At 45.3% G+C, this 23,041-nt stretch overlaps 2 protein-coding genes and 2 long non-coding RNA genes across 19 annotated transcripts in view; 2 read left to right on the forward strand and 2 right to left on the reverse strand.

The window, feature by feature from the left end:
* Window positions 1–2,511: 2,511 nt before the first annotated feature.
* On the reverse strand, window positions 2,512–3,908 carry LOC121062552. 2 transcript variants are annotated; one of them, XR_005815605.1, is made up of 2 exons: window positions 3,793–3,908; window positions 2,512–3,295 (listed from the first exon to the last, which is right to left on the reverse strand). It is a non-coding gene; the product is annotated as an uncharacterized LOC121062552 (long non-coding RNA). The 2 variants fall into 2 exon arrangements; XR_005815604.1 differs by lacking the exon at window positions 3,793–3,908 and adding an exon at window positions 3,482–3,655.
* On the forward strand, window positions 3,826–12,764 carry TRIM13 (tripartite motif containing 13). 6 transcript variants are annotated; one of them, XM_040542523.1, is made up of 4 exons: window positions 3,826–3,947; window positions 4,373–4,588; window positions 6,139–6,277; window positions 7,798–12,764. In XM_040542523.1, the coding sequence occupies exons 3-4, from the start codon at window positions 6,260–6,262 to the stop codon at window positions 9,028–9,030; spliced, it is 1,251 nt and encodes a 416-aa protein (XP_040398457.1). In that variant the 5' UTR covers window positions 3,826–3,947; window positions 4,373–4,588; window positions 6,139–6,259; the 3' UTR covers window positions 9,031–12,764. The 6 variants fall into 6 exon arrangements, with proteins under 6 accessions (XP_040398457.1, XP_040398441.1, XP_040398467.1 ...); XM_040542507.1 differs by having other exon boundaries at window positions 4,373–4,555; XM_040542533.1 differs by having other exon boundaries at window positions 4,373–4,527.
* KCNRG (potassium channel regulator) lies at window positions 10,732–16,054 on the forward strand. Its single transcript, XM_040542561.1, has 2 exons — window positions 10,732–11,297; window positions 13,163–16,054. Exons 1-2 carry the CDS (start codon window positions 10,732–10,734, stop codon window positions 13,413–13,415), a joined length of 819 nt encoding a protein of 272 aa, XP_040398495.1. The 3' UTR covers window positions 13,416–16,054.
* The window catches only part of LOC121062518, a 44,027-nt gene continuing 33,507 nt past the window's right edge, over window positions 12,522–23,041 (reverse strand). For 9 of the 10 annotated variants that reach the window (XR_005815599.1, XR_005815590.1, XR_005815586.1 and 6 more), the window contains 2 exons: window positions 16,212–21,043; window positions 12,522–13,061 (listed from right to left, as the gene is read on the reverse strand). This is a non-coding gene — a long non-coding RNA (uncharacterized LOC121062518). The remainder of the gene's footprint in view (window positions 13,062–16,211; window positions 21,044–23,041) is intronic. The other variant, XR_005815596.1, reaches the window with a different exon arrangement.

Here is a 23,041-nt window from a genome sequence, read left to right on the forward strand (position 1 = left end):
TACGGGTCAAAGTTCTGCATGGAAAACTAGGGAACTTTTTGGTACTGCTAAAATAGTCATCAGAGACCCTGCAGACACCGAGGCAGTCTCTGAAATTCAGACCTCAAAACTGCAGTCGATCATTTCAGCTGCTGCTGATCCTTCATGGATTTTTAATGGCTAGTATCTCTACAATGCATATGAAAAGTCGTTTTTATGGAATGATAAGAAGAAACTGCTTTCTCTGATCTCTCTTTTGGACTGTTTAATACAGCCCAGATGTATCTGTTGAAAAAGAAGTGTGGTCAGATGCATATAGTTGTGTGACGTTTACACACGGCTAAGGTGTTTGATACACAGGGCTGCTCTGAATAGTTTATGTTGTCTCACAGTGTCTTCTTACTGAGCTGTATTGGCATCGCATCTCTGCCAGGTTTATTTCCATATTTAGGTCCTGACAGCAGCCACACAGCACATCTCAGATTGCCTCTCTCCATTTGAGGATATGCTCACATGAATAGAGCAGCATGCTTCGAGAAGTTATCATCCTAAAGCTGGACCTGATTCTGGGAGTGCTCCAGCACCTCTGCAACGGGATGTGAAGCCTGAACCTCCTTCAGTGGGAAATAAAGGTAGACCTGGAGCCCAGGATAAGTCTGGGAAATGCCCTCAGCTCTTTTCTTCGGTGTTTCACCCTCGGAGACAAGTGCAATTGGACAAGTCTTTGGTAGCATGGCTTTGGAAAAGCTTTACTGATGGAGAAGACAAACCTGAGGAAAAAGAAAAAAAAACAAAACACAACAACTGCTACTTTTAACTCCTGCTGCTTTTATCCATCAGTTTTGTGATAGATATCTTCTCCAGCACAGCACAGAGGGTGGCTGGGGCCTGCAATAAGCAGCTGGTGTGGCCAAAGGGCAAGACTCTGTTACTTTTGGCAGCGATGCCAGCAAGAGCTGGCTTGAAGCATTTGGGAAATTATGGCTGGGGGGGAGGCACTTCTGTTTTATGTTGACACGTGTGCAGGCTGCCACTGGAACAGGCCCTCTCTCTAGCTCCCTTATGCTGGCATTAGTGTCTGTTTGGCTGCAGGATCAGCTGGGTGAGGAGATTGATCCTGCTGAAAACCTTTTTTTTTTAAACTGGATTAGCTTTCGGCTCCGTTGGCAAGAGGGTCTAACCTAACATGTGGCCGCATGGATGTCAGAGCCAGCAGAGAAGGCATCAGGAAAGCAAAACTAAGGGAAGGGAAAGGGATGGAGCTCTCTTTTGTCAGTAGCACAGTTGGCTTAACTCTCTGTCAATCCACCTCTCAGGGAGAAAGTACCTGTTACAGCTTGAGTCAGTTTAATGGCTTGCATCCACAGAGAGGAAAAATCCTTATTCCTGTTTCCCTCCCTCCTCTTACGTTAGGTCTGGTGATTGTCTAATCATGTTTGAACTGGTTCAGCTCATTGAATCAGCAGGAAACGAACCCAGGCACAGAAAAGGGAATAGCGTTCTGCTGGCATAGCAGGTTGAATCACCTCGGGAAAGCGTCTGTGAAGCGTGGTGGAGCTGGTACGAGCAAGGCGAGTAGCAGCAGGGAGCTGTCAGGCTGCTGGCTGAGCCACACCACACAGCTTCAGTCTCAGAAATCTCCCCTCACAATGCTTAATACAAGAACCGTGGTCTAGGTCCTCTCTGGAGCTGAAAGATGCCAATAGCTGCTGCTGCCCCTTTGCCTTACAACAAATAGGGATGTTTGTCTTGTGAAGCTGGTAGTTGTCACTATTTTATAATACCTCACAAATTAGGCTGGATATAAGGAAGAAATTCTTCACTCAGAGGGTGGTGATGCAGTGGAATGGGTTGCCCAGGGAAGCTGTGGTTGCCCCATCCCTGGAGGTGTTCAAAGTCACTTTGGATGGGACTTTGCACAGCCAGATCTAGTGAAAGATGGGTTGGACCAGTTGTTCTTTAAGGGGCACTTCCAACCCAAACCATCCTCGGGCTCTATGATTTTGAATCCTCCCATTTATCCTAACACTTCCCTTCTAGCTGAAACTCTTCTTTAAACCTGGATTTCCCTTGGGTTTGTTTCCTTATTCGTTAAGAAAATACTGCTGCAGATCTATTAAAGCTCTTTTTCATCAGCCAGAACTTTCCTCTGAAACTTCAGCAAATGGCCTCTGATGCTGCTTCAGGAAAATACTCTGTGCTCTCAGCTGTGAGAATGCAAGCTCATAAGCAACCTGCCTTTGAAAAAAAGCTTCATTAACAATGAAGGGATTACAGAGTAGAGGAAGATGGACTACGTTTGTGCAAAACAATTGGTTGTGTGCAGTTTCCTGACCTGTATTACATATTTTGCATGTGTAATAGAAATAATCACTCAGACAGAAGTAATAAAGTGCCCCAAGTATGTTTGATGATGCTGAGGACAGACGTGGTACACTTGAACACAGAAATCCCGTGACCGCTTAGGAAATGATACTGTGGCTGCTGTGTTTGTCCTGAGGTTTAACCTTTCAGCTCTGAAAGAAGCCCAGGAAAGGAAGGACAAAAATTTTGGATGGTCCAGATGAAGAGGTACCCTAGACAAGCCAGTCTGCGCTCTTATGCCCATACAACTCCCTCTTTGTTTACAAGGAGACAGAGAAGGACAGGAAAATGAGCCAAAAGAATTAATAGAGAATAAAATATACTCTAAAAATACATCAGGAAAAAAAAGTTGTACAATGAGTTTATAATGAGTAGGGAATCTAAAATGCCAAGAATGACATCTTGTTGTTAATATCTTTAATCAAAATATTCAAAAGAAGATGAGTAAAAGTAGGATTTTTTTAGTATAAGGATGGCAGTTATGAAAGCATAGACATGGGAAACTTGGAAAATGTAAATGCACAGGCATTGGGATATCACTTGAAATCAATTTGGGTAGCTGGGGAATGGATTTAAATGTCAGTTTTCGGAAACTACCTGGAACTGCTTGCTTTTAAAAATCACAAAGAAGGTGCCAAACAATCAAGAAATAAATGGGCCATTCAAGTGCACCTAAAAGTCTTGGCTGCTGTTGTGTGGCACCTCTATCTTCTGGAACTATTCTCCAATAAATAATGGATGAAATGGCCAAGTGTGCAAGCACTCTGAAGAGGATTTTTGAAGATACCCACCACTGGTCAAACCATTCCCAATGAGTCTAGCTGAGAGGGCAGAGAAAGAGGTCTGGGAATCAGTGCAGGAGGAAAGATGTGAGCTCTTCCTCTTCTGGCCACGGCAAATAGGGGAATCACAGCCTCTGTGTGTTATTGAACAGATTTTAAAATCCAGATTCCTAAAAAAATGGAAAAGAGATGTCAGATCACTGGGGGAGCTTTGTTTGATAGAAGTATGGTCCAGCCTGCAAATTCCACCTGTGAGTAGTCCTGGACGCGAACAGGGCCATGTGGCCGACGACTGATCTGACTGGGGTGGACAAATGATGTGTGAGGGAATGACACGAATGCAGGGAGCAAAATACCTCAGTTTGGGCACAGAGCTTCACGAAACCATTTGGCCTTCAATGACAACTGATGGGACTGTAAAAGGATGCGGACCAGGGCGGTTCTCCCCAGCCTTGGAGCTTCGTGATGCTGCACGTATGTGAGGGACCCTCCAGCTGGAAGGGTTGTGGAGCCTCAGGACATCCAGGACCGCGTCCCCATCGCGTTTTGGAGCACATAAAGCCACCCGGCTGTGGTTTAGCACCCGGCAGGTGATTCAGCAGCATCCCCCCCAGGCAGCACTCCCAGCTACGCCACCCCCCTCACACCCACGTTCCCATTTACCAACCCTAACAGCGGGGCCGCCTCTCCCACACCCCCTGACCCCTTTTCTCCTCACGGCCCTGCCGAGCACACCCCGGGCCCTGCCCGCCCCTCGGCGTTGCGGGGAGAGGAGGGGCGTGCGGCGGCGGGGCCGGGGCATGGCGCCGGGGGGGCGCTGAGGTGAGCCGGGAGCGGGGCTCGGGGCCGCGGTGCCCGCCCGTGAGGCGATGGCGACCGCCCGCTGCCCGCCTTTCTTTCCCCCGCTCCCACCCCCGGGGCCGGCGGCTGGGAGGCGGCCCGCGACCATTTTCTGTGGCGCGCTGCCATTTCGGGAGGGCCCCGAGGGTGAGGAGCGGCCGGGGGGCGGCCATTTGTGCCGCCCTGCGTGTGGGGCTGCGGGAGGGGGCGGCCCCCGTGGGATTTCTCGGCTCTCCTCACACGGAGAGCTCCGCGGTTTGGGGACGGGACCCCCTGGGTGCCGTGGTCGGGAGCTGGGGGACTGATGGGCTGCCCTTCCATCGTGCCATCGGTGGGTTTGTCAGGCCCTCCTGAGGAAACAGCGCTCGCCCTGACTAAAATTACCTATTTATTTATTTATTTTACAGGCCTTTCCAGCCTTCCGAAAGCTGAACGGCTTTGGATCTGCCTGGCGCTCCTGGGAAGAAGAAGAAACGCTTTGGCTGTGAAATAATCGATATTCGAAGCGTGGCCGCTTGCTTCAGCTCCTTCTTGGCTGCCTGGATGCCGGGTGGACGTGGAGGTCGGCTGTGCCGCGTGTTTTAGCCCCGGTGCGTGGTCAGGTCGCGGTTCCTCTCAGTGGGGTGAGTGGATTATTGCTGCCCAAAGGAGGAGCTCCCACCTCCCGTCTTTATCTCGTGGGACCCTTGTTTGGGGTTGGTTGACACGGTGACCTGACAGAAGGCTGGTGAAATAGCTGATAGGAGGCACTGACAAGGTCTGGGGCCCTTGCGAAGGAAAGGGGACAAGACCCATCCTTACTACTTCAAATGCCTGTGGAAATACAGCCTGACTTGGTCATGTTTTACGTAGAGTACTTACATGTCATTGAAGGAAAATTGTAACTGAAGAAAGTTCTCTTTCTGTTTCTGTTTTCTTTAAAGTTTGGAGAAATTTTGGTTTTGCTTTCTGCCTGCTAGCTGATAAACCCAACTGTGCTGAGACGTATGCTAGATGAATTTGTTTTTGGAGTGCAGTAAAATGCTACACTGCTTGTTTTCGCAGTTATGGTTGGATTTGTTTTGCCATTCTTCTGAATGGTAGAACCGTGCCAGTTGCTCTCTTTTTTTCAGGTGGGTGACATCTGCTGGGTTTGTACCCAGAGAGAGCTTCTGTAGCTCAGGTGAAGAAAGAAACCATTGTGCCTTTTGGTCTGTGCGCTGCAGGTGGCGAACTCTAGTTCCTCATGCACCTGTGTCAGAAGTTACACAGAGCTTCCCAACAGAGAAGTGGTGGTGTTGCTGGGTTTTAAGCTGTAGTTACTCGTGCAAATACCGGGTTGTTGATACAAAGGGATATTTGGGTACAAAGAGATGTTTCAGTCCACAGGCAGTTTATTCTCTGAAATTAGCCTCCTAAAGAAGACGGAAGTTCAGCTCTCCAAACCAGTCCTACGAGTTTTCAGTATTTTCAGTTTGCTCTCCTTACTGTTGCTGTAAGAGATGTGTATTTTATTTTTAAAGTAAGCTCATAGCCTTGCCAATTTCTTTTTCTTTTTCATTATTATTATTTTTTAAATCCTAAGCTTTTAATGCTATCATACAGTGTTTTTGGAGTTCACTTGCATTTATAAAGTGTAATTATTTAATTGGATAAGCGGGCCTGGAATGCACCAAGACAGTTTTATTTGGATCAGGAAACCTTTTGTTTACGCTTTTGTATTTTTAGGAGTTTGAAAGTCTTAAATGTTTGTCCTGCATTTTTGATGGGACATGTTGTAGTAAGCGTTTTCTGCAGTGGTTTGCAGTGTTTGCTGTCAGGCATACAAAGCTTCTTTTCCTGTTCCCTAACTAAGAAGCAAAATCCACCCTGGTAAAGGAGGTGGACCGGGGCAAATGTTTTCTGCACTGTGGATTTCCAGTTACTAGAAGATAGAGAACTGTCATTTTCATTTGGCAATTATTATCCTTTTAATGCATGAGCAAAACTGATCTTTGTGCTGCTACCATGGCTAAAAGCTACGAGTCCAAGTTGGAAGGACAGAACTGTTCATAAAGAGAGATTCAGGCGTTTAGGGGCAAAATCACCCGCTTCCCTTCATCCCATTGTTTTTACCATTAGGAAGAGGAGGCAAGAGAGAAACCTTGTGTGTGCCAGCATTAAGAGGTGTTTCAAAATTACTTTATTTTTACAGAAAATGAAGTTTCTGCGTGGGATCTGTGGCCTTAAAGGAAACCCTTGGTGGCACATGGAGTGATTAGACGTTTTTCTCCAGGGCTTTTTCCCTGGCTTTAACGGGTGCCTTCTTCTGCGTGATGACCTTAGTCCTCAGGGTGAGTAGAAAACCTGGCAACCTTTTCAAACTTTGCTTATCCAAACACAGGGAATCCCCCTCCTCCTTGGTGCTGGAGGAGCACGGGAGTTTGCTTACACCTCTCAGGAATGTGAAGTCTCACCGTGGCTGTATCTGTCCTCTCGTGGAGGAAACTCAGCGCTGACCTTGCCTTTCTTCCCTGTAGCTATCTGTGCTTTCCTAGGATCAGTGGTACGCTATTGCTCTTCTTGTCCTGTGCAGCATGGATCTACATTTGCAGCTCTTCTCTGGGCTCCCTTTCTTTGCTGCTTTATATTTTGTAGAGGGACAGGAACCTTAGTAATAACACCAAAACTGCTTAAAAGAGCTCATTCATATTTGCTTGTTACGGGACTACTTGGAAGCTCTTTTTTGTGATGAATCTTTTAATTTATAAAAGGAATTTTATCATATATTTTAAAACATAGTATGGAATGACTACACAAGGGAAGCATCTTTTTAATTACAGTTCCAAACTAAGCATTTGAGAGTTTTGGCAAATACAAGCTGTCACCGTGTTTGGTCTTTATAAATTACGTGTTTTCTAGAGCACGCTGTAATTACAAGGTGCCTGCACCTGAGAACTTGGCTTTGGTTAGAGGCACTGGGAGAGTAGTGGGATGTGTCCTTTCATTGAGACTTCCCATTGCAAAGGAATTGCGTGGTTAAATCCTTTTCCGGTAGGTCCTGCCACGAAAAGGAAGTTGCTGAGGTATCAATGCTGTGAGAATGGAACTGGAAATAGAGATCGCGGATGAATAAAATAGTTAAGAGTTTTGTTTCGCTATGAATTATCAAGGATTATGGGCAGCTGTTCTTTGAAGTACGCTAACTTCGTGCTGAATAGCTCAACAATAACATACACACTTGGTTACTTGCAAATAGTGCGGGAGAAAATTAAGTTTTACATGATCACCTTTGTCTTCACATGTAGAGAAAAGAGCCACATGCTCTGTAGCTAAAGAACTTCTGAAGCTTTGCTTTCTCAGTCACCTGTAATATTGCCTTCTTGAAGTAGCGGTGCACGGTGTTTGAAACTGTGAGCTTGGATGAGTTGAGCAAGTGGAGGTAATCAAATCTTAGCAGGGCATATCTGCTGTGGAAGTCCAGTTTCTGGGTATTGCAGCGAAGCGAGATGTAAGCCTCAAGTATTAGGACATGAGTTATTTTCATTTGACACGGAAGCCCTCGCTGGGTTTGGCAAGCCTTCTTTTTCCAGCGTTTCTGTTTGTCAGAAAATGCTTCTGCCTGGAAACCAAGCCGTTCTTGTGCCTGCCATCTGGTGGCCAGATACCACGGCTAATTTAGTCTGCAGAGTATCTTGAGTCTGGGCCTGGGCTGGTTGTGAGAACCCGGCCGAGGGTCTGTCTAAATCACACCTGAGGGAAAAAAAGTAGATCCTTTTCTCACCGAGCCACGCCTCAGATTATTTTTTGCCTGGTTCCCAGGGAGGAGAAATGCCTTCCAAAAGTTCTGTTACCATCTTTATTTCTTTCCTAGGATACGATGGAGCTCCTAGAGGAAGACCTCACCTGTCCCATTTGCTGCAGCCTGTTTGATGATCCTCGTGTCCTGCCCTGTTCACACAACTTCTGCAGAAAGTGTCTGGAAGGCATACTCGAGGGAAACGTGCGGAACGTGCTGTGGAGGCCGTCCCCTTTCAAGTGCCCCACGTGCCGGAAGGAAACTCCTGTGACGGGAGTCAACAGCTTACAGGTCAACTATTCCCTGAAAGGCATCGTGGAGAAGTACAACAAAATCAAAGTCACTCCCAAAATGCCCGTGTGCAAAGTGCACAGCGGGCAGCCCCTCAACATTTTTTGCCGGACGGACATGCAGCTGATCTGCGGGGTTTGCGCCACCCGCGGCGACCATACGAAGCACGTGTTCTGTTCCATCGAGGAAGCTTACTCCCAGGAGAAGCGGGCTTTCGAAACCCTCTTCCAGGGCTTTGAGACGTGGCGGTGCGGGGACGCGCTCTCCCGCCTGGACACTTTAGAAACCAGTAAGCGCAAAGCCTTGCAGATGCTGACCAAAGATTCCGACAAGGTGAAAGAGTTCTTCGAGAAGCTGCAGCACACGCTGGAGCAGAAGCGGAACGAGATTCTCTCCGACTTCGAGACCATGAAGCTCGCGGTGATGCAGGCCTATGACCCGGAGATCAATAAACTGAACACCATCCTGCAGGAGCAGCGGATGGCTTTCAACATCGCGGAGGCCTTCAAGGATGTGTCCGAGCCCATTATTTTTCTGCAGCAGATGCAGGAGTTCAGGGAAAAAATCAAGGTGCTCAAAGAAACCCCGTTACCGTGTTCCAACGTGGACGTCAGCCCTACGATGAAGAGCTTCGATACCAGCCAGTGGAACGGGATAAAACTGGTTGATGTGGACAAACTGTCCTTGCCTCAGGAAAACAACACCCTGAAACTGAAGATTCCCTCAGTCTTTTCGCGCAGGTTTATAGTAACCTCTCTTATTTGCTTGCTTCTTCTTGCTGTCACCAGAATGTCCTTTGTGGAGTCTGTCGTTGACAATCTCCAGTGCTGGAAGTCTCAGTTCTTTACAATTAGCCTATCTTATTTGGCAGATACAGTGGAGATAGCAGATCATGCCGTCTTTTACTGGGAACAGATGACAGATGGAGCTTCGCTTCTGAGGGAAAAGTGTAAAAACTATACGTTGGTTGTACTGGATAACGTTGCGCAGTTTGTGTGCAAATATAAACTGTTGTGAAGCCCCTACTGAAATGTAAGAAGTAAAAGAGATCTGGTGAAGAAAACATAAAGCTTTGTAAAATTAATTGTGCTTTTTTTTAAAGACTTCCAATGAAAACACTCAAAACGTTTTGATTCAAAATGTTCAGTAATGATTCAAAATGTTCCAGTAATGTTCATGCAGTTTGAGCACTGCTGAACTTGAAGGTGAAGGGGAGCTTTGGAAAACACATGGATTCAGGATTCTTGTTGCAGGTGATGAGGGGAGTAATTCCTCGTTTTAAATCGTTTTCCTTACCGAAACGTAGGGCCGAGCTATGTGCTTAGTGTGATGGTAATGTGTTTGTAGAATCAGAGATTGTATACCCTTTGATAAAAAGTGTTCCTCCCTGAAGGGCACGGTTAATTTTAACTTATTTTCCTGACGGGGAGGTGGTTTGGAAACGGGCAGAGCAGTTCTGATGGAGAAGCAGAGCACTGTACTGGGAGGCGCCCTGCAAAGCACAGGGCGCATAGCTCCCACCCTGGAAACACTACCCGAGTATGTTTCTACTGGTACTCACTGAAATAGGTATGTGTATGTATGTGTACGGGTATATATACATACAGGTCTATATATTTTTGTGTCTAACCAAAAGCTGAGTTGTCCTGCGTACTCAGATTACTGTAGGTAATGGCTATTGTTTACATGTACTATACAAAAACCTATCTCCAGGGCAAGCATCTTGAATAAATCCTAGGGGTAAAGAGAAACCAGCCGAGGCTGCTGAGAGAAGAACAAGCTGCGTGCTTGCAGTTTACTTTTCTGGCGTGAAATTGTCGGGGGGGGGGGGGGGGGGGGGGGGCGGGGCGAGCTGTCTTGGTAGATCCATGTTTCTTTAAAGCCACAATTCCTTAAAAAGTGTCTCCAAAGCAAACAGCTCGGTGTGGCGAGAGGCAGGCCTGTGGTCGGCAGGCCTGTGTTCTAGCCCCGCAAAGGTGGCAGCAGATTCTCTCCTCTCCTCTCTGTCGATCCAGATTGTAATTCCAAGAGCCAGGAAACTGTGTGTAACGCCATGGGAGCGTGGGTGTTGGTGCTTGGAAGGGCTTTAGCCCTGGAACGTGTATAGGCTCTCCTACTGTTACTGGGTTGTCGTGCACCTTGTTTCAGGAATTAATTGAACTTTCTGAGTGCGTCGGCTTGGCCGTAGGATAACGCAGATTTCAAGTGAGCTGTAAGCTTGAGTTCCCCGAAGTGCCCTTCTCTAAGAGCATACGATACTGAAATATATTGCCTGAAGTACATCCAGCCTCCTTTTGCAGTGGTCCTCTGAGCAGCAAGAGGTAGAATGAAAACATTTTGTGGACGTTTCCAGAAAACAAACGTAATGGGTGCCATGCTGCGGGGGTATTCCTCGGCCTCCGTCAAGATTTAATCTGTTGCGACGGTCAATTCGCTGTCTTCCAGTAGTCCTTGCAAGCGGCTCATTTCAAAAATAAAACGCTAAATTCCAAGAATCAAAGTCTCCAAGCAACCGAGCCCTGCAAACAAAACTATTGTACACGGTATTTACAGCTTTGTTGCCTGGGAAGCCTGTCGCTGCTCCACACCTCGCTCCAAACACTCGCAGGAAGCGGCGAATGCTTCGTGCAGCTGCAGATGGCTCGCAGTTTAGGAAAGATCCAGCCACAGACGTGGAGAGCAGAGCGTCATAATAATTCTTGACGGGCTGAGACGGCAATGAGCAGTCGGGAGGTGGTCGCTCTGAGCGTGGGAGGTGTGAGATTTGTAACCCGGGCGTCCACCTTGCGGCAGTTCCCCGAGTCCAGGTTAGCACGGATGTTGAGCGAAGACGACCAGGAATTTAAGCTGGTGAACGGGGAGTTTTTTGTGGACAGGGACGGAACTTTGTTTAGTTACATCCTGGACTTTCTGAGGACTCTGCAGGTCTCTCTGCCTGCTGATTTTTCGGACTTCGAGAGGCTGCGCAGAGAAGCAGAGTTCTATGAGCTCTACCCTCTGGCTGACCTTCTGGGCCAGGAACACCTGCTGAAGCCAAGGCTGGAGATCCTGGAGGTGCGTTTTTTCCTCCAGGAGACGCAGGCTTTTTTCCGCATCTTTGGTTCCTGCAGCACCACCGTGGAGAGGCTGGCTGACCAGATCACCGTGTTCATGGGGCAGAGCTGGAGTAGCCCTTTTCCTTCTCAGAAACCACTTGTTCCACTTCCCTCGGAAAGACCTTCTCATCACGACCTGGTTTTTCAGTGTGGAACTGAATATGCCACCGGTGACCAGTTTGTGGCCAGGTACTCTCCATGGTGTGACTTTTCAGTGTGGAAATGTCTTCAGGACTAATAGTCCACGAAGTACGCGCTCGTTTTAAAGAAACTATTGGACAAATGTCTGAGAGAAATGAAAAAAAAAATCCATCCTTCTGTACTTTATATTTCTCCAGTTCTGAAGTGCCCAGTTGAATTTCTGTTACACTGATTTGCCTGTTCTTAAAAATGTTCCTGACTTTTAAAAATCCTGTTCTCGATGTTTGTTTGTTTTTTCTGTTCTGTTGGGTCTTTCTCTCTCCTTTCCTCTGTGCTCTCGCTGCTAGGCTTTAGGATTTCGTGGCATCGGTGACCTCCTAGAAAACTTGAAAAACACAGAGCGAAATGAGAGAAAGGAAACAAAATCAGGAGTGAGGTGCAGGAGAAAGCTGAAATCCACTGACTCATGGCCCCCTAGACTTTCATATCAAAAAAAGAATGGCTAAACAGAGTTGAAAACACCGGTGGAACTGAGATGGTAATTCAGGGGCTGGAAAGCTTTTGTAGAGCCTTTTAACCGCGGGGAGGGAGAAGGGGGAGATCATTAGCTGTGTGCTGCACAGTGGGTTTTCTTTGAAATCAGAGCCAGGTTCGGTTTTTATTAAGACTGCTCTAAATCAAGAGAGTTTTGGGATAGCAGTACCGTATTCTAATGACAACTTATAGTTTTTAAACAAGCTCTTGCTGGATGTCTCCATCGTATGGAGACACGTTCTTACTGTATAAGAAAACGTAACCTCATTTGTCCTCTGCGACTGTTAGAACATCTGGAACTTTATGGAAATTTCACTGAAATCGTTCCAAAAGGGTTATTCTCTCTGAATATCTGAATTAACACTGCAGTCCTTTGATAACTGAGTTTATCTTCCTTCCTTTTAGCTTTCTGTAGCTGAGCAAGTGGAGGGAAGAGAGAGCTACTTTGCATTTGTGAAGCAACACGTCTTTACGTGCCAAACCTTAATTTTGTAATTTTTGAAATGATTTTGCTTGACTAACAGTTGGCTGAGTAGGTTCCGACAACTTGAAGAGTGGGAAAAATATTCTCGATTCTTTCCTTTATTTCTTCAGACTTAGTGAAACTTTTCCTTTGCAGACTGGTGGACGAGCGTACCTTGATTAGTGAAACAAGAAAACTTTGATTACGCAGCCTGCTGAATTTCTGTTGACTTATTCTCTGTGGTGAAAGAGATTCTTTCGCCTTTTTTTTTTTTGTGTGCTTTCCGTGCCTGTTTGGTGTAATTCCCTGTGGACTGTGGAACAGTTTCACCCGTCAGCTTACGTGTTTTGTAATAGTATTTTTACGACTGCTGTTCCTTGAAGTGTCTGGGTAGGTTCTTGAGCTGTACTTTATATCAATTAAAGTTCTTTGAGGCGACGTGGATATGATTTTCTTACTTGTCACCACACGGCCTGCTGTACAAGGTAACTTTGCAATAAATGTCACTGTTTGTAAGAGAGATCCTGTGTGCTTTTGGGACGAGTGTGGCTTCGTTGTCCTTCCCATCGCTTACTCCTACCTGAAAGCCGCTGCAGCATTAGAGCACGGCACTCTCCTTTTTAAGGCAGTAAGTTTTGTTGTGGGGGTGAGAGAGCAGTGCTTATTCCCTGGTATGTAACAAGCTGAGAAACACTGTTCTTACGATGAGGGAAAGAGTTGAATTGTCCTCAAAGGACAGAAAAGAGACCCAGAACCTTGCTGCTGGAGGTCTGTGCGACTGTGCTGAGCTGCACCACCTGAGGACCTGGTTTGTTCTTAAAAAAAAAAAAAAAATAAATAAAATTGATTAAATCCTTCAAGAAGCATCTAAAGTGTTCTGTAACTGCTCTTTACAATTTATTTTTTCTTATTTTAGGTATGTTTCCATAAAGCCTGACAATAGGAAGCTGATTAATGGTGTTAATGTGCTGGGCCTGCTGGTTGACACCTTACTCAAAGACGGATTTCGCCTCGTAAGCACCAGGACAGTTTCCAGTGAGGAAAAAGTCGAATGCTACAGCTTTGAAAGGCTGAAGAGGCCAGCAGGCCTCGCCGTCACGGTGAGCCAAACCCCAGGGAGCTCTGGGACAGCGCAGGCAAAGAGAAGCCACATGCAGAAGGGGAAATAAAGCCTTTTCCTGTAATCTTTTGAAGGTGGAAGAGGGGTGTGTCAGCACCAGTGGCCTTTTTTGTTTGCTTGTTTGAAACTGCAGCTATTGAGGGAAGTAACAAACAAACAATTTTTTTTTAAAGTATTTGGAAAAAAATTGTCTTCCTGCCTTTGACTGCTCCACCCTCTTCAATTCTAAATAAACGAGCCACAGATTCAATACTGTTTTTGTGGACCAGATTCCAGTATTTTCAAGGGCTGTTTTTGTTTTTCTCTGTGGCTAACATTTATGTTAGGACTCACAGAAAAATCAGCCCCTCCTTCTAGAAACTAATTTTTGTTCTGTGCTAAAATGTAAGTAGACTTCAGATGTGAGAATACACGGAGGAATAAACAACGTGACCCGACTCTCCTCTGAGCAGTTTGGAGAAGTGGCTGGAGGAGCAGTGCGAACCGGAACGATCGGATGCTGCTTCTGCTTTCAGGAGAGGACCTCCACGGATTCTCCTGCGCTTAGCTGAAAGCAACAGCATGGCAAGATCACAAGTTGTGTTGCTGTGTGACTCAAGACATGAGAACGTGGCTTTGTGAAGCCACCACTAGCGTTCATGGAGTAATAATGTGTTACTGTCTCTTGCAAAATACTCCTCTGTCCTCTTCCCCTCATCTGAAGCCACTGAGCTGCTCTTTGGCGCTGAGAATTAAGCGATAAAGGTCTGCAGAAAACACTTGGGAAGTGAACAAAGGGTCAGTTTTCAGAGCTGTAACTGTAAGAAGAATAAAAATATGATGAACGGTCCTTCAGATGGAAGAGGTGGTAAAATATTTAACAAAATTAAAGCATCTTTTTAATGCTTGCTAAATACGAAATGTATTTAGGAGGAAGGCTGGGCAGAAGTTGCTTTAAAAGCCATGGGGATGTTAACCCTGTACGATGCTTTGTAAAGATGCCCAAATTATCTCAGCTTCCAGGCAAGTTAATGAAGCTTCGTAAATTAAGAACCTTTCATCCTGCCTCCTGGGCAGGAAAAAAATCATGGCAACATCAAGTATTTGTTATTTGAAGCTGACTTTTGTTTTTGTTGATAAAACACCATCTTTCCAAAGTTACATCAGCCTCTTTGGCTGACTAATTAGATCTGGCTTACAATGAACTTTAAAATGTGAATTTATTTGCAGCACTTAAGAATGAGAGTGGTGGGGATCACCCTCATGTTCCTTGCCTGTAGGATTTTCAATGAAATGGATCATTCCAGACTGCTGATGCCACTGTTGGATGTTGGTTTTAGTTGGATGTTGGTTTTAGTTTGTTGCTACAATAAAGCATTTTAGCTCGACACAAAGTCGAGAGTTCGCTGGCAACAATTAGGTTCTCTTTGCTTCTTTTAGAGCTTCCTAGCAGGGAAATAACGTGATTATGGGACTATGTCTCCTAAGCAGCTTACAGGTTATATACATTATGATGTTCTACATTATATAATGTGGAACAACAGCCTGGATGCCTTCGGTTCAAACTGGATTAATTTTTTTTGGTCAATGTGTTAAAGTGTTGAGCACAGCCCTTTTGTTAGGCCTCTGTTTATTGTATTTACTTCCTCCTAACTACAGTTGCGACAGTGGAACAAGGAACCAGCCCCTTCCAAACTTGCAGGGCTGCTTCCACGTGATTTCGGCTTGCCCCGAGGCCCCAGGCCAGCTGGGTTTGCAGACTCTGGATGGTTCTACCCTGCTGGGAAGGTCTGCGTCAGGAGCCACACAATGGTGGACTTTGTGGTTGGCCTATTGAAGGCAGATTTAGGGTGGCACAGCAGACAGGCCGTGTGGGACGACTGCCCCGGCAGGGTGCTGTACAAAAACAACACTCCTTGTTTTCAAAGCAGTTGGTTCGTTTTGAGGTACACGTACTGACTTTCCAGAAAAGTTCCCGTTCCTCAAATCGAAATAGAACCAAAACCAATAATTATGAGTATTGAATGAGTCACTAACTGTGAATATTAGTGAGGAGACTTACCAATAATAGCAAGAAGACAAAAGTGACAACTTTTTATGGCAAAGAGAAAACTAATGGACTTGAAACTGTATTTAAGCATCATGATATAAATGATGGCTGACAGCAACACTGTAACTACATGAGAACTGTTTTAGAACCCTTTGTAGTAACAAAGTTAGGCTATTTCACCTACTGTAGAAGTAGAGTTTATTTTCACTGCTGTAGCAGCCATTTTGCAAACTGAGTTTGGACTCCTTTAAAATGAAGTGAAAGAAAATTTGAAATATTTACATTTGGATTAAAAAAAAGCTTTAACCTATGTCATTACTCATGCTCCATGGTTCTGCCTAAATGAATACTTAATACAAGGATTTCGCAGAACCACAGCACAGCAGAGGCTGTCAGGGAGCTCTGGAGGCCCCCAGCCCCAAGCCCCGCTCCAGCAGGGCCCCCCAGCGCAGGGTGCCCAGGACCCCGTCCAGGCGCCTTGTGCCGCTCTCCCAGGAGGAGACCCCACAGCCTCTCTGGGCAGCCTGGGCCAGTGCTCAGCCGCCCGCCCAGCACACAAGTGCTGCCTGGTGCTCAGAGGGAGCCTCCTGCCTGCCCCTTGGTGCCCACTGCCCCTGGCCTGGCGCTGGGCACCCCTGACAAGAGCCTGGCTGCGGCCTCTTTGCCCCCTGCCTGCGGGGATTCACAGCCCTGGGTGAGATCCCCCTGAGCCTCCTCTTCTCCAGGCTGAGCAGTCCCAGCTCTCCCGGCCTCTGCTCACAGGAGAGGTGCTCCAGGCCCTTCCTCACCTGGGTGGCCCTACATGGACTGTCTCACCAACACCTGATGTGAGCACGTGTGGTGGGACTGCACGCATTTTTGAAGTGAAGCTCATGGCAGCCAGTAGGCTTGGATTCCCACGTTGTTCTATCATTTTTTCCCGGAAATGAGCTGAGAAGTATCACCTCTGTCACTTGCATGCCTTGTTTCTTTTTCTTTTTAAACTGGTACTTGCTTAAGTAATTTGAGAGCATGTGTGTGTATGTGAATAACCCAATAGAAATTTGGTGGAAGTGCCTGAGTGCATGTTGTCCTGCAGGATACCCATGGGACAACCAGGACTTTAATTGGAGACGGTTTGGTGTTAAGCTGGTTCCTCGAAGGAAAGCACCTGCCTGGACTTCTCTGCATAGAAAGTGGAGGCAGCAATGGCAGAACTACGGGTGTAGCTTCAAGCTACAACCGAATGGCAGTCGTCACAGAGGAAGGGGTGAAAGTGTGTTTGTTTATGAAAATAACGATTTACTAGAAGGATCTTCAGCTGGCCTGGGCTACTGCCCTCCACCTTGCAAGATCACGTATGTTAGTGGCGCTGAACCAGAACGACAGTTCTCCCGCGCCCTTTTGGGAGGGGTATGCATTGTATCCCAAGGCACTGAGGCAGACAGAAGGAAGCAGTGGCCGAAGTTTCTCCTGTTCCTTCCTTTCGGAGGTCCCAAACACGCATTGATGAAGCAGAGAGCAGACTGTAGAGTATGGTCAGCGGAGTAGTTCCCATCGGTGCATTCCCACAGAAGACACTGGCTGTACAAGAGGTGAATTTGGCTGATGGGCCTCCAGACGAGCTGTGAGTGATTTTAAAAGCCTTCCGGTCAGAACTAGTTAGGTATTTTAATAATGCGAAAGCTTTTTTTTTTTTTTTTAAAAAAAAGTTTTTTTAAAGCTTTTTTAATAATGTGAAAGCTTTCACACAAATCTTCGCAGGCACAATACGATCTCTGCTGGACTAGGTGTGACTTGTAGGTGACTTGGTCGTGCTTTTACAGACAGAATGAGGAGCTGTGATCACTAACATCTCGCTCTATTTCTGATTAAATAGGAATTTCTGATTAAATAGGAATGGGATTTTGAAACATTTAGGCGTTTTTTCCAACAAAGTTGGAATTTGTAATCGTTGGCTTGATTCACTTTTTCAAGTCATTGCCCACTTTCTCAAGAGAATTCCTCTTCCCCAGGAGGGTACAAAATTTGCTGATTACAGTAAACTTAGTTCTGTATTTGCCTTTTTGTTATTCCTCGGATTCTGCAAAAATGTGCAAATTGTTCCAGTACTGGAGATGCTGGAAGTTGACTGCGGTAGCGCTGGGGCACCACGAGCCAGTCGGTCCTCCTGCTCACTTCTGGACGTGCAAGGCGCAGTGAGCTCTCCTCTGATTATAACACACAAGCGTACTCCCACAACAGAAAGGCTGCTAGAGGGAAAGGAACTAAAATGTAAGATAATGCAGCCATTGTGTCCTTCAAGCACTTAAAGTTTATGTGACAGAAGTGGATTTTCTAAAACTAGGTGATTGCTTGCTGCTAGATTTGTTAAAGGCTGATGATTCAGAAAGACAGCACCTCATTTGTCTTATAAAGTGGAGTCATTTGGGTTGGAAAAGACCTTCAAGATCATCAAGTCCAACCACCAACTTGATGGTAGCTACCGAGGCCCGTCACTAAACCACGTCCCTTAGTGCTATGTCCACACGTCTCAAGTACCTCCAGGGCTGGGGACTCCACCACTTCCCTGAGCAGCCCGTTGCAATACTTAGTTGCCCTCTCCATGAAGAAATTCTTCCTCATGTCCAATCTGAACATCCCTGGATTGACTTGAGACCATTGACGCGACTTGAGACTGTTTGGAACAACTTGAAACCGTCTTGTATTTTCTTTCTTATTTTAATAATTTTTCCCTCCTTTATAGTTGGATTTTATCCTGTATTTCTTTATTCAGTGTTGGAAAGTTCCCTCTTGTTCTCATTATCTCTTCTGGGGACATGTCCTTTGTTTACCACCTGAACTGTTCATAGATCTATTGGTAGCAGCAAGAGGAGAGTCCAGCATGAAACACCTTCCTGTTCTTTGTGTCGTGTCGTCTCCCCTGTCCCATAGAGATTCTTTGGGTATTGATTCCAACATGGTAATTCTTGAGGGGCTACACTCCGTCAGGAAGTATAGTTGCTACACGACATTCTTGTACATCTGCTGTCAGTGCTCATAATACTGTATAATCAATTAAGAATAGATGTCTAAGTAAACCTGTTGTGATTGATACTGTGTTAAGACTTAAAAAAGAACAATCTTTCAGCTTGGCCTTCGTACTGTGAAGTGTTCTCCCTTACTAAATAATTCCAAAACATTTCTCATTTCCCTGTGTAGTTGAATCTCGTGACTTGAAGACTCCACCCAAAGACGCAGTATATGAGGAATTAGTAGCCATAGAGCAAAGAATGATGCCAGAGTAATTGCATCGTGTCTTGTGTGCAAACAGGGGTTGTAAATTCTCTTCTGACTTTTGGGGAGCTTCTCTCCACAGTGGGCTGCTCCCCCTTTTTACCTACTTTGGCTAATGTCCAGTTGTAATGCTCACAAATTACCCAGTTAACCTGAGCGGAGCAAGGCCGATGTGCTTTTTTCTGTCTCTGGAAGGGATAAGGCTAATGTATATCCAATGCATAATCTGGGTGATACTCGGTTTTGATCCATAGCTGAATTCAGTGCCAGAAAGCAGCCAAAGTGGATTAGAAGTCCTGTTTGAGATCACAACAGAGCGTTCGTAACTTTGAATAATTCAAAAAAAAAAAAAGTTTGTTCCCAGATTGCTGGAAAGTGTTATTGAATATTCATTGGGAAACAAGCTGGGAACTATCCAAGAGGGGGAGGGAGACTCATTGCCTCTTGCTCCTTCCCTGTGATTTGTGCTGAACCCTTGCCAGGCCTTAACTTTACAAGGTTTATTTTTATTGATTTTCAACAATAAACAGTGGGAGTATCTACAATAAAAGATTTACAGTGCATCACGAGGAAATACAACTCCCTACCAAATATTATATTGATCTATTCCCAGATGCTACTGAAACAGCATATAAAAGCCCAAATCAAGCCCAGTGATGGAGAACTTCCTCTCTCTAGTGACAGATGCATATGACTGTTATGTCTTCAGAAAACAATAAAAGGGAAGGGAGTGACTCTGCTTCTTTGACCGTATCTTCAACAGCCCAGTTAAATCTGTCAACTCAATGTAATCCACATAAATAAAGAATTGAGAACCAAGGGAACTGCTAGTGCGTCTGAAGATTCCCACTCTTTGAAGCTGCATCTCCTGCTGCAGTCAGGCCCTAATTAGTCACAGAAGGCCTCGTTGTGACGAGTAAATGGATGGACCAACAATGATTTGAATAGTCTGGAACTGGCTGGAGATATGCCTGGAGCCCAGAATACTCTCAGATGGGTGGGTGGGATGTAAATCACCAGTCATCGCATAAAACACAAATAAATCTGACTTCTATTTAAAAAATGGGGGAATGGCAGCGTTCTAGACTGTAGCGTAGTTTCTGCTGAAATAACCCCCTGAAGTTTTATCTGCAAGCGTGATCTGATGTGTAAATTTCCCCAAGAATTCTTACTCCGTTTCTACTCCATTTCCCCTCTGACGCAATGGTTCAATAATTGGTGGCTTCTTTCTGGTCAGAAGGATGATGAATGTCGCCCTACAGGCTGGAAACAGTAATGTGTACAAATCTGCTTTGGAGAATGAATTCAGTGCTTTGCTTTCTAAGCAAGTTTCTGCTACAACAGTCAGCTGAGTGCTTGCTGAAACTGTTAAGAATTAAACATTGCAACATTGTTCCATCCTGATTCTAAGCACAAAAAAAAGGCAATAGATTGGAAACATCAAGTCTGGGGTTTTACTGGTAACTCTGGAGTTGGGAACTCAATTTTCTTTAAGTTTCAAAGGCAGTTTGCAGCTTTCATTGAGGGCCTTCTGAAAAGACTGGTCTATGCTTCCCCCCCAGTGATAACTAAAATGTGTAATAAAATTAATTACAGACAAACCATTTCATTTACAACACTGCATTCAACAATAAACAGCACACAACACATGTTGAGCCTTCCATCTTCAATCTTTGCATCTTTTTGCAATCGCTTCAGCTTGCTCCTAGGCCTGGCCACTGGTGGAACAGAGGAACAGGTCATGCTCTAGAGGTGGGCTGAAACCCACAGAAGAAAGCAAGCCCACTTATTTCCCCTTTGAGAGGAGTAAAGGGATAACATATGGCTGGAGAGGGTCAGTGCCTTTGTGGAACCAGACACAACTTGCTGAATCCAAGGGAGGACAGTTAACAGCTGGCAAATTTTAACAACATCAGCTACAGAAGAGCAAGAGATGTGATGGGGTGAATAAATGGGTGGGTGATAGCTGCTACAGGAACTTGGAAGAAGCACAGAATGACATCTATACATCATGATGACAATCTAGACATTAGTGAGACTTTAGGACCATTTTTTTTTCTCCGAGTTTGTTAGGTAGGTAGATCTGTAGAACATCTGACACCATATTTTGCATATCCGAAGAACAACATTTCTCTCTCAGGTCAGTTCTGTACCTGCACTAGGTGGTGAACCATTAGAGGATCCAAACATTAGGTGGGTTAATCATCTTGGTATCTCACATCTGGAAGCAGAAGCTGAGCTTTTGCTGGCTGCATAGACAAGCGCTGAAGATACCAGCACTGCCTTGACAGCACAGGGGTTGTAAGCCTCCACGGGACTGGACACCTCCTCTTGGTGGCCTTTACTTCAATTCCACTTGCGACATGGAAAGCAGTAACAGTGTCAGCAAATTCCTAAATGGGGAATTCATAGTGAATAAATCCTCTATCAATTTTCCGTAAATTAGAAATGCATTCTCTTCCAGAACAGACTTTTACATTCCTTTTTCCCCCCTTTGTGAATAGGTCCTTAAGCCATATAATCTTTGTTTGCTACCTGTGATTGTTCAAAACCATCTTCTGAAAATGGCTCAGTGTACTGTGGATCCCTGGAAGACACCGATTGCTTAATGATTAATATGGCCACGTTGTCAAGACAAGAATGTAAATGAAAAGTCATAACTGTGTGGCCCTGGGTGTAACAGATCCTTCTCCCATCTTTGGTTAGGTAAAGCAGAACCTGCAAACCGTTGCCTGTTGTCACTATTCAGTAAGAGCTTTCTTTGACAACTGAAATATGACAATGCAATCCAGAGCTAACTGCTTTTCGTATGGAGTCCTGAGACCTGTACAGATACATGTAGAAAAGGATGGACAAAAGATCAACTTTTCGCTAGACTCAGCTTTCATTTCAGAGACTTTCTGCAGAACCTTGTCTGGCAAGTGCAATTCCAGGTAGAGGGACGCTTGTGCAACTTCTCCATTGGGTATAGCATGTCCTGTATGCTGTGCCACAGCACTCTGCTGTGCTTAGCTATTAAAAGCCTGACACACTCTCACTGAACTTCTGAGATATGCTTGAATTTGAATAGAAAGGTCTAACATCACAGGAAGTTGCACAAGATAAAGCTATGGGAAAATAGTCTGCTATGGCTTCGATAATCTATGTTCTGTGGAAGGATCAGTACTGACATCTGCTCACAGCACCAAGATATAACCATGAGTGGAAGACAGGCACAGGAGTTCATACCCACAGCATTCAGGATACGGAGATGTGGTTTTGTTCTGGAACAAGTGATGACAAGAGCACTGGTCTTGCACAGGAGGCTACAACTCTCACTACAAAGATCACATAGCTCCTTCAAGCTGGGTGGATAGCAGTGTGGAAATAAGTGTTTTGAAAGCTCAAAGCAAGGCGTTTAACCTGGCATTGAAAAACTACTAGCTGAAAATATTAGTCTGATCTTTCAGATGTACGTATTTGCATCTCATGAGATCCAGGACAGGCCAAAGTGAATGCTGTATTGGAACGGAGTCATTAACTCAACCCCTTTTCTCCCTCCCTTTTTAAAAGATAAAGTGGGATTTAGTGGGATTTCTCTTCTATTCCATAGGAAAAGAAGTGATGTTACTAATTATCTATATTAAAATGCCCTGGAAGAGAATAGAGTCAATGAGTAACTAAAACAGACCATACAAGCCTGTCTCTCTGATGCCTGGCACTAACCTGTTACAAAACCACTTCAGTGGTTGAAAGGAAGAAGGTAGAACTTCAGAACTTCCAGATCAAAGAGTCAGACGCTCTGCCATGTTGATGAAAGATGCAGGTGAACCACTAAACACGAGGAAGAGGTTTTTTTTCGTTTTTTTTTTTTCTCTTGAAATCTTGTGTTGCTTTGCTGGAAGGCATGTAGGTCTGGGCAGTTAGAAAGCCTGTGCTGTGATGCCTGTTCTTGGGAACTGGTACTTACTCTCAGGGACCTAAGAATAGCGTGCAGGACCTACTCTATACTAAACAGGTCACAAAATATTTAATAGCTGCTTGTAATTCAAAAAGCCCATAAAGAAGTTGTCTTCATAAAGAGGTCTGTCTCTGGAAAAGTAATTGCTATAAACGGTCTCTACTCCACCAGATCTAAAATTCCTCCCTAGGTGCCTGTGGCAATTCTTATCCCCACTTTAAATTATTGATTGCACCTATTAACAATACCCTATTGGGCTTGCATGCTTGGGTAGTTTGGTACCCTCTCTTATAGGAGAGTAGCTCTTTCTGCAGCAGATACAGAAGTTACAGAAGTTGTTCTTCCTCCGCCCCATGTCACTTTTTGCTGTTATTGGACTGCCTTACTTCTAGTGAAGACTGTCCCAAGACCACATTCTGGCCTGACCGCACTTAGCAATGTTTCTGGTATT

This window comes from Cygnus olor, chromosome 1 (genome assembly GCF_009769625.2).
Source record: "Cygnus olor isolate bCygOlo1 chromosome 1, bCygOlo1.pri.v2, whole genome shotgun sequence".
Lineage (NCBI taxonomy): Eukaryota > Metazoa > Chordata > Aves > Anseriformes > Anatidae > Cygnus > Cygnus olor.

Coding starts and splice junctions, on each gene's coding strand:
- KCNRG (XM_040542561.1), top strand. CDS start 10,732: ATGAGCAGTCGGGAGGTGGTCGCTCTGAGCGTGGGAGGTGTGAGATTT. Junction 11,298..13,162: donor GGTGACCAGTTTGTGGCCAG/GTACTCTCCATG, acceptor TTCTTATTTTAG/GTATGTTTCCATAAAGCCTG.